The sequence below is a fragment of the Drosophila grimshawi genome, unplaced genomic scaffold, assembly GCF_018153295.1.
Source record: "Drosophila grimshawi isolate 15287-2541.00 unplaced genomic scaffold, ASM1815329v1 contig_1369, whole genome shotgun sequence".
Taxonomy (NCBI): domain Eukaryota; kingdom Metazoa; phylum Arthropoda; class Insecta; order Diptera; family Drosophilidae; genus Drosophila; species Drosophila grimshawi.
In genome coordinates, this window is record NW_025062891.1 from 1,177,671 (window position 1) to 1,188,638 (window position 10,968).

Consider the following 10,968-nt stretch of genomic DNA (forward strand, 5'->3'; position numbering starts at 1 on the left):
CAACCATCTTATATTTGCATCGTTTACTGCGACAAAGTTCGTTGCTTAAGTCTTTCGTTTTGTTTGGCTCACTTTAGTCGGTCTTGGCTGGTTTTTTTTTTTTTTTGGGACCAAAGAGAAACGCCTGCACAATCCGACAATATGAAAGTGAAATTACTTAAAAACTCATTTCTCGTAAGCATTTTCGTTTATGACTGGCAAAATGGTAGCTTGGCAGGCCTTTCAAGACAAGATAAATGATAACTCTTGCCACCTGAGAAAAGTTCACAGCTTTATTAAATACATACAGCGATACATAGAAACAAAGTGATTGAAAATATCTCCAAAATGATTTGTTGACATTTCATTTTCTTATAAATGTAATATTAATTTTGTTCTTTAAAGCTAAAAATGAAGTGTATTTTTCACATGTGAAACATAATATGTATATTATTCATATTTCGGATTAATTATGCGCATCTCATAAAAAGTCAGCTTTGGTTAATTTTCGGTGTTATTTTGATATTAATCTCTCAAAACATATGCAAAGTGAATATAATCAATCGAAGCTTATCAATAAATACAGCAAAATGTGGCCTCACTTCATTCCAAGGTGTTCCTGCTTAGTCACAATGATCCACAACACAAACCCAGACTCAAAACGAAAACAGGCAACTGGTAACTGCACCCAAATGCCAACTGGGGCTGCCTGCTGGGTCAGGGCCTAATTGAGTCATAGCTGGAGTGGAGAGTCTGCAGGAACGACAAACACGAATTAAGCACAATAAAACTGTGTATAGCATTCGCATTAGCAGGGTGGTGCAAGTGGTGCTCGCGGGACGCTGTAGCCTTGAGGCTGCTCACACAGATGCGCCGCTGAATTTTGTGTTTTTTTTTTCTTCGGTCTGGTCAAAAAGCGCAACGAAACGAAATGCCAAACAAGCATACAAAAAACAAAACAAAAAAAAAGCACACAAAACTAAAACAAAATTAAATCAGCAAAACAGCACAAATAAAATCCATTAGGTGTAGGTACCACGAACTCCGCGACAGCCACGTTCAGAACCCAATCTCAGGACAGGTATTGGATGGGAGAAAGGGAAAAGAGCGGACGACAACGACAACTGCGATGTCGTGAGAGTTGACTGTCCAAGCTGGCTAGCTGGCTGGCTGGCTGGCTGGCTGGCTGGCTGGCTGGCTGGCTGGCTGGCTGGCTGGCTGGCTGGTTGTCCGGCTAGCTCCATCACGGTCTGGGAATCTGTTGTTGTTCCTCGTTTGGCGTTTTGGGCGAGAAGATTTGTCATTGTTAGACGGGTTCTTAATTTCTCGTATGCTCGCGCTTATTCAAACGAAGCGGCCATCAGATTGGCGTAAGGCTCATGTTTTGGCACCCACAACGCTTTTTTTTTTGGCTGGCCAGTAAGTATCTGTATGTATATGTGTATGTATGTGTTTGTGTGGGTGATGCTCGTTCCTTAAAAAAAAAAATAAATAAAAATGAATATATGCGGAAAACCAGTTTTAAGCATCTCCATTCATAATTGCCAATGCTGGCGAAATGTTTGCACATGGATCACATTTATGGGCGCAATGACAGCATTGGTCATCAAACAGGCCGCCAGCCTCAAAGACCACCCACTGGCCAGATCAACAGCCAGTGTTGCAGCCGCAGCAGCAGCAGCAGCAATCGGCATCAAAAGTGTTGCAATGAGGCATTTACAATAGCAAACGAGTTAATTACCACGACGGCGGCTCAACACATGCCTCGACCTTATAGAGCCACAGTCTCTCTCAGTTCGAGTTGGAGTTGCAGTTAAAGACTGCTGCAAGTTGGGTCCTCCAATCTGCTGCATTGATCGAGCAAACGATCTGCGATTGCGTTTAGCTTTCGCTGTTGAGTCTTGTTTTTGCGCCTGCGCGTGTTCAAATTGTCCAAAGCGTAACAATTTAATATCGATGCAACTGGCAGCACCAACAACAGCCCCAGACCAAGCAAAGCCATCTGCATAGCTGCTCCAGCTTCAGTTCCAGCTACAGCAGCGTCTGCCAACAGTGGCAACATGTGCCTTGCGCCTGCGCCTGCGTCTGCGTCTGCGTCTGCGACAGCGTCTGTGGCCTGCCTTTTTTATGCATGTTTTACGTTTCGCATTTTATTTAATTGATTTTTTTGCACCGCACTCGAGTTGGCCATTAATTCATTTATTTATTTAGCACTGTGCTGCCAACGACATCGCCTGCAGGGATGGGTGGGGGGAGTGATGGTTTGGTAGGCAACTTTAGCTTGGGCATGAATTAATCGTGCTTAACACCATTCTTGGCATATTCGGGTACTGGCTGCAATTGAATCTCTGCCTGCAATTTGGAGCGGAAGCACTTAGCATTGGCCTAAGACTTTTCTTGATTTTAGCCATAAGCATTTGGGTATATTATAGGGTCTCTTGAATCTGGTCCCAGCATATCTGGTATGCATGCGTCATTATCGCACATCGCATCATTAATAAAGCCATACACACACACACACACACTCACTCACAGAAAGCTGGCAATGAAAACGCAACGTTAAAATGAAACCGACAAAAATATGTATGGCTCCTTTTACAAAATGTTTATATGCAGGCGAACTGAGACCGAGAAGCAGGCGAAGGCGGGGGCGGAGGCGAGCTGTGCTTGCTGCTTGGTGCTTGGTGCTTCGAACTTGGCAAATGTGACTGTGACTGGGTTTTGGGTTCGGCTAAAACGTTTTCAAGGTCAGTGCTTGTGTCGCCGTTGCCGACGCCGACGCCGACGTACGAAGGTGATAAATGAAGTGTCTCCGCGCGAAATAGCCACAAATCAAAGGTAGGCCAGGACCAGGTAACATATTGTTGTTGTTGTTCTTGTTGTTGTTGATGATGTTGTCGCTGTGAAGTTCAAGTTCGCCTCGCCTGCAAAATATTGAATATCAGCTAAAAGCATTTCACAATAAGCGAAAAAACATGCATTCTGAGTGGTACATGGGTGAAAAGACAACTCGTCTTATGAATCAATATTGCCTCAAATTCGCGCACAACTTGCACTATATCATTGTTCTATAACTTAATTTCTAATTGGAATAGGAATAGTTAGTTATAATAATTTTTGATTATCATATATTGACTGCTTGCAACCGTTGTCAATTTTTAAAAAGATTCATTCACTGTTAACAATTTACCTTTCCCGTAGTTGATGCATATGCATGATATAATGATCCAATCCAGTCGCTGATCGATTTCCCATAATCCATTTCCCATTAATTCGAGTACAACTTCCATGGTCCTGAGCTATTCACTAATTAGTTAGTTTCAAGGCAAACCCCTCTTCGCTCCTGGCATCGCTCTGCCGACATGGCAGCCAAACAACAAAAACAATCACATGATATGACAAACAGAAGTTTAAATTAAACCAAAAAAAATAAGTTAAAAAAAAAAAACAGAAACGCGCTCCAAAAAATTCCGACTTAAGTGCTTTTAATTATCCAAAAGAATTCAATGGTATTCTGAGTTTGGTATCCTTGTTTGTCATCATCGTCATACTTGGGGCTGCGTCTTAAAATTACAGGCGCGTTTGTATGGCGGCAGCGATCTGACTCCTTTTTTTCACTTCTGCGATGTTCCTCATGTTGCTGTTTTTGTTGAGTTTGCTTGTGGCCCTTTTCAAAGTTTTCATGCATCATATGCTTGTTTCCTTAGCCTCGCCCATAAAAGGTGTGCAGGCAAACGCATCGATCAGTTTTATATGGAATCGGCAGCATAAGTATTATAGTTATGTATGCATTGATGCGTTAAGGACATATTTATAATGAAATTAATATGATGAATATGAAAGCGAAAGCATGAAATACAAAATATGAATAACTGATACTAAGCGCAACACTGATGCAGTTAGAAGTGTTACATCTAATCAAATCCAGATTCATTAAATCTAAACAAACGATAATATTTTTAATTAATGACTATTTATTATAGTTAGTAAGCACGTACAACATTTGAAAAATATCACTTAATTATCAAGTAATGAATTTTATCATTCATAATTATATATGAGCTTAATAAGAAGACAGTTTATGAGACAGACGGAAGTGACTGTAAGCCTCGTCGCCAATTTAATGCTTATACCCTGGATAGCTTTGTTTGGCTCTCAACAAATTCATTGCAGCTTGTAGTTGAGAGTTAACAATAATTGGACATAAAATGCTTCCTGGATATGCGTGTTAGTTAGTGCATATTACAAGAGTCTTTTCGCAAGGCAGTAGCAATGCCACGTTTGCGACATCAACTGGCGGCATCAGTTTTTCGTTAGAGACCGACGGCAACAGTGCGAGCTTCCTGGAAACTTATCGCACACACATTTACACACGCACACACACACATATATAAATACGGAGTGCAGCCGTTAGAAGGAAAGGCTGCATCAATGAGGCATCAGAGGCGGGCTGCTTATCGGCTGATGATATTCAGTTGTAGCTTCGTCAGGAGAAATGCCTGTGGAGCAGTTGGAGCTGGCGATGCTGGTGGCGGCGGCAGGCTGCGTTCCAGGCAGCTGCCAAGATCAAGTTGAGTGAAGGGCCTTTCAAAATAGAATACAAATACTGAGCGCCTTCAAGGCTTTGATTCTCTTTTGCTCTGTTTGCCTTGGTATTGTAGGAAGTAGAAACTGCAGCGCAGTACAAACAAAGTGAAGGGATGTGCTATAAAAATATTGTTATAATGCAGAGGTTACTAGCAACTCAAGAAAATGTTTTAAAATGTATGTCCTGGAAATGGCTTAAGACTATGCACCCAGGCACTTCATTGGCTGGAGGGCGACGGCGACGGCGACTGTGACTCCGACTCCGACTATGTGTATGGTGGCAAGTGGCAAATGCTCGACGACGCCAACGACGAAGCCGTTGTAGCTGGATGAGGCAGCCAGGCAGGCAGGCAGGCAAGCAAGCAAGCAGGCAGCGGCAGTTATGCCAAGTCAGCGTGATGCGCGCAAAGTGACGAGTTTTTAATGAATTTGTTTAACTCAGGTCAGGCCTGGCAGCCAGAGAGACAGACATATAGTCTAAAGTCGAAGTCTTGGAGTCAACCTCTGTGTTCAAGAGCCAGGCAGAAGCAACAGCAAGTGCCCCATGCCTATGATTTAAGTGCAGCCAGCTAGGATGTGTTGTGGACTTGAAGATTTGTGGATGCAAGCGCTGACGTCCCGTGACGACGACCACGACGACGATGAACTGTATGCAAGGAGTTGGAGTTCCTGCCTCTTGAGGCGCTGTTGCCAGTTACTACGTCCAAGTCGTCATCATCAGCGACGCCAGCGCTTAACTGGAGTGGTCTGGTATCTAGCAATGCAAACAATGGCAGTTTCACTTGAGCTTCACTCACGTCCAGCTCCAACCACAGTCTCAGCTCCAGTATTCCAGTTTCAAAGCTGTCACTTTGTGTGTCCTTCGTCGTTCACTTTCGTTGACCACGCCGATACATGGTTTTTGTATGTATTTTTTTGTTGTGCTTTTTCCCCTGTTTGCTGCTCCTCTTGTGTTCAACAAAATGTTCCAAATTGTTGCGCACTGCAAACATTTTAAGAATTTGCGCTTAACAAACTTCGAAAAAATGCTTATTTTTTCCTAGCTATGTGTGTGTGCGAGTGTGTGTGTTGCGGTTTTTGCTTACTGCACTGAAATTTATACGCGGGCAATGACTTTGGCAATAATTAAAACAAAGCGCAACCCGCAAAGCTGTTCCCACAAAGCAAAAGACTTAGGCAACGAACTTGACAAGCCATACACAGTTATGCTAGTTATCGTTATACATAATTCGTAACTTCGAAACATCATTTGTCAAAAGTCAAAGCAACTGTTAACTCCAGCCGAACACATGTATTTGTTTAATTCGATTAACTTTCGGGACTGTTTGGCTCTGGCTGCTGGCTAAAGTATAACAAGTTTGAGCGCCGGCCACCGGCTAGCTTTCCCACCATATTGGCAACAGCAATAACAACTGCCTATAAAAGGCTGGCAGCGATAAGACTATGAAGACGCAGTGCCAACTCCAAACTCGCCAACCGCGTTACAATTTATCATCAAAGTTAGCAGATCTCCAAAAAGCCACCCGGTTGTATTTATGCCTCGCAACGATCTACAAAAATTAATGTTAATTAATTTGACTTAACTGACGATTTCAACAGCCACATTACTGCGGGGCATATGGCGCAAAAAAAAAATAAAAATAAAAGAAAATCGAAAACAATAATACAAGACATACAAATATCAAAACCCAGAGAAACAAAATCGAATCAAAACGAACACCAAACCATCTGCTGAAGAATTTATGTGGGGCCCTACATAAACTCATTTAGTGTGCGATGTCGTTCGATCTAGATTTCGATTCGAATTTTAGATTTAGATCGATTGATAATGAAAAGCCATCGCAACAATATCTCGTAAAGTGTCTCATCAGACAGCTGACACTTTTGAGTTGAATTTGATTTAATTTTATGCTTATTTATTGCAAATTATTATGCTTATTTATCGGCATGCCAGTCTATATTTTTGTGTCATTTTATCTTTGAGCTCCCACTACTTATGTATGCATGGCCATTTGATTTGATATCTTATGTGCATTCACTATAAGATTGTATATATTTATTTAAAATATACACGCGATTAATGCCAACTGAAAGAAAACTGTTTATTTCAATAACAGTAAATTAGAGTCGGTCATAAATTATGTTTATGCTTGTCACTGGATACTGAGCAACTTTTAATTGTTAGTACAAATTCAATTAGACAAATCGTGAGTCTAACTCGCCAGTAACCACTCTGAGTCGCAAACACTCTCACACACACACACACACACACACACACACTCATGTGCAAACAAACTCTAAAGCTCTCACAAAATACACACACACACAGCAGTAGCCTGGACCAAAGAATGCGCCAACTTTAGTGTTTTGCTGTCGTTGTTTTTGTTGTTGTTGTTGTTGTTATCGTCTCCGCTGTTGTCGTCTTCGTTGCCTTAGTTGCCTGCCTGCCTGCCTGCTCTGTGTCTGAGCAGCGACGGCTACTCGAAGCGACTCATTCCGTTTCCAACGCACATTCGCGCTCTGTCCTCGAGTAAAAATTCTCTAAACATGCTGTCAAGTTATGTCTACATTCCTTGATCATATTTTTTCCAACTTTTTTCCCTCAATGTGTGTGTGTGTGTGTGAACGTGTGTATTTGTGTGCGAGCTTGCTGCCATTTCAGGTCGCTCCCGCTCCGAGCAAAACGTATCTACAACCACAAACACCACCAGATACTAGTTTCTTAATGTGGCGCAGCAAATGTGCCGCGCTGAGCATAAAAATCAACAACACGAACGCTTCAAGAGCTTCAAATGGGCATTAAAATGTCCACAGTCTGCATGGCTATACTCAGCTGAGAGAATTCTCCAAGCATTCCCTCTAACTCTCCCTCTCTCTCTCTCTCATTCTCTGTTCGCATGTGACTCATTGAGTGAAACGCAACGAGTGAGTTACTGCTGCCTGCTCTTAAGATATGCTCTTAATCTGATGTGTAGCATGAAATTTTTGAACGAAATAAAATTATTGATGAAATACAATTACAAATATTTTAAAATTCATACTGTATATTCTTATGTTCTTAAATATTCACAGTCCAATCTAAAATATGTATATTTAGTAAAGAGAAACATAATGCATTTGAATTATATGTTTGCATAAACGTTTTGCCGTCGGCTTTGCTTATTGAGAAGACGGCTATTGCCTGAAATACTATTTTTTTTTAATAGTTTCCAGGTCGTACACAGAAGGGGGTGCTCCCCCCTCCAACTACTTCGTAACTTTAACTTAACTTTCTTAAGGAAACTTTTAATTTTAATGTAATGTTTACAACGTGGTTCAGATTAAAAAATATTTTTAAAAAATGACTTACAAGAACAGCTAATGGAAAGCTGGGTAAATATATATAGTAAATATTATATATATATTATAATTATTCAATCAATCATATAACAATAAAAATATACAATAATCCACTCATATGCAAAAAATCTTCCATTTCAATACTAAATACAATATTTGACCTAACAGATTGCAAATATTCCTGAGAAACAAAATTCATGGACTGATAATGCTGATTAAATTAAGTAATTAGCTATTTACACATTAAATTATTTTTTTCAGAGTGCAAACTATTTGAAATCAGTTTTTCGCTGTTTTGATTATTAAGAATTTATCAAAATATTTGGATCTATTTTGTCTGCTATAAAACTTTCAATTAACTTTAGACACACTCAAAAATCTCATCAGAGATCTCACAATTTTGAGATAAGCCCAAGTAAACAATGCAATTTGTGTAAGCATAAATAAATTGTTTGACTTATAACATCTTTTTCTGGATAGTCACGGGCTGACTAGCATTTAATTTGATCTTGATTGATTCAATTGCACTATTATCTTATTGTTCTTAATTTGCAGAGAATGTATGTTTTTGAATTTGCAAGTTAATATAAAAGCAAATTATTTGATTTGAAATAGATTTTTTGGAAGAGTGAATATAATGAGTTCACAGTCATGGGCTGGTAAAGCATTTAATTGGATCTTGATTATTGTTGGGCATGTATTTAAAATTCAATTGCACAATTATTTGATTGATCTTGATTTGCCGTGAATTTATATAGACAAGTTCCCAATATCCAGTTATAGTATACGCTTTGTGTAGAGAGGGTTGCAAGTCTATCAAAATTTAATTTGCCGTTACTAATAGCCAGGTTGTCTTGTACGCAAAGCTGTCCAGATGCAACAAATATATTACTTTAAATGGATCATATTGGCCTGGATGCTAAACATTTGTTTTGCACAGAAGGTATGCGTTTGACTATTTAGTATAGAAAGCTCATATAACGATTCTTTAATTGCTTTACGCTATGTTAAGAAAATAATCTTCACGAAAATTCAATGTTCGCTGAAGGGCACCAAAATGGCCAAGATAGAATGCTTTTTAGAGGGCAGGAAAACGCTTGCGTTCCAATTAACGACAGGCAGCAAAGACATACCAAATATTGTGGGCATATCGGATCTGAATCTACACATAGTAAATGGCAAACGTAATAATAACATGCGCCATAAAGATTTTCGCATAGATGTGTGCAATATGCGTATTGGGCAGCGCCTCACCCTGCTAAATTTTTTTCATAAAGGCTTAGAACAAGCGGACAGCAATCTGCCCAAAAAGTGCCCCTTAAAACAGGTGAGTGAAGCGAAAGGGGCATGCTATTTAGCAGGTGCTAAGTCTTTTGTGCTCGCACACAATTGCAGAACATCACCTATGGAATACGGCACCTAAAGTTTGATGGGAATTCCCTTCCCGGCTATTTACCAAAATATAATTTCAAATATACGGGCAAATTCCAATCGAATGATGACAACCTTTTTCTGTTGCAAATAGAAGGATCACTATGCTATCCCAATAATGATTGCACTGGCGCAGAAACTAACTTAACAAAAGGCAACAACACTGATATCAATCAAGAATTTATGTAAATATAAATCCAATAAATATACATCTACGCATCGATTGCGTAAGGATTTAATTGCATCTTTAACTCTTAACAGTCCTCAATACAACGTCAACGACTCGTTTAAATGAAATAATTATATAAATACAGTTATATGCATGGGTAGCTTTACTCCATAACTATGAGATTTGAAACTGATCAAAACTCAATCGAGGGCCCATCTATCCATGAAATTACCTTTAAGTGATCAATTTTTATTCAAAATAAAGTATATATAAGAGTTCGGAGAATCCATCTAAATTAGTATTTTACGATTGATGCTCTACCTTAAGTTTCCAATGCGACAAAAGCTCTTCATTCGTGGGACATTATTCTTTTGTATGCTAAATATTAGCAATACTCAAAAGGTATATGTATATTCTTGTTAATAATCAATTAAATCGAATATTGCTTAATATGCGCATACGTTTCTTAGAATATACTATTTAATAAAGCAGAATGCTCCTTGAGAAGCAACAAAATAGACAAAGTTGATTGCTTTGTGGAGGATGGCAAAGCGCTTACGCTTGAAATAACTACAAACAATATTGTAGTCGTGAACTTGGTAGGCATATCAAACCTGAAACTTTATAGTCATGGACGCAGCAAAGCGACGAATATCAATGGGTTCCGGATAGAAATATGCAAGATCCTGAACACCAAAATGCGTCCTTCCCTGGTGTCCTTTATTTATAATGGTATACTAGGAGCCGATAACAATTTGCCTGCTAAGTGTCCCTTCAGTAGGGTAATTGTGGCTACATTTTCGCATCCCTATGATATTTATATTTCATTTTCTCTATACACATATTTCGCAGAACACCACCTATGTAATACGACGAATGCAATTTAGTTCCAAATATGTGCCTTCCATTCTGACAGAGGGTAATTTTACATTCAATGCAACATTTTGGGGAACCAATGGAAGTCTATTTGACATGAAATTAGCAGGCTCAATTTGTAATATGAATCATGATTGCACTGGATCTGGAAATGTTACAACATCCTGATATGTGTATTGAATGTATTGTCATTTTTCATTCGTAAATAAAAAGTGAACAACTAAGCGGTTCTGTGGTCGAGTGAACTCGACTACGATTTACCCGCAACCCAGCTGTTAAATTTATTCTAAAATTATTGGCAAATTTGCCTATATTAAGTTTTGCACCCAAATGTGAGCAGGCCTGCAAGTGAACTCATTTCTTATAGCAACATCAGGTAGTGAAGAGTAAAAAAAGCGAGCTGCGCATGTTATTATTGAGAAGCCCGATCTGATCCTAGCTGACTGGCAAAAACATACATATGTATGTATATATGTATACGAGAATATATTTTCGCCTATAACTTGGATGTTTCTCATCCAATCTTAATGAAAAATCATAATATGCATATGTATATTCTGTGTAAATTGGAATATTGTAGCATTTAT

The 10,968-nt window shown here is 39.3% G+C and overlaps 1 protein-coding gene across 1 annotated transcript; it reads left to right on the forward strand.

Annotated features, from left to right (window-relative positions):
- The first annotated feature begins 10,035 nt into the window (after window positions 1–10,035).
- LOC116805116 lies at window positions 10,036–10,593 on the forward strand. The gene is made up of 2 exons (XM_032735314.1): window positions 10,036–10,287; window positions 10,358–10,593. Exons 1-2 carry the CDS (start codon window positions 10,204–10,206, stop codon window positions 10,547–10,549), a joined length of 276 nt encoding a protein of 91 aa, XP_032591205.1. The 5' UTR covers window positions 10,036–10,203; the 3' UTR covers window positions 10,550–10,593.
- The last annotated feature ends 375 nt before the right edge of the window (window positions 10,594–10,968 follow it).

What these genes read in the sequence shown, in the direction of transcription:
- LOC116805116 (XM_032735314.1), top strand. Translation starts at nt 10,204, where the DNA reads ATGCGTCCTTCCCTGGTGTCCTTTATTTATAATGGTATACTAGGAGCC. An exon ending in CTAAGTGTCCCTTCAGTAGG is followed by an intron (nt 10,288 to 10,357) that starts GTAATTGTGGCT and finishes CATATTTCGCAG; the next exon opens with AACACCACCTATGTAATACG.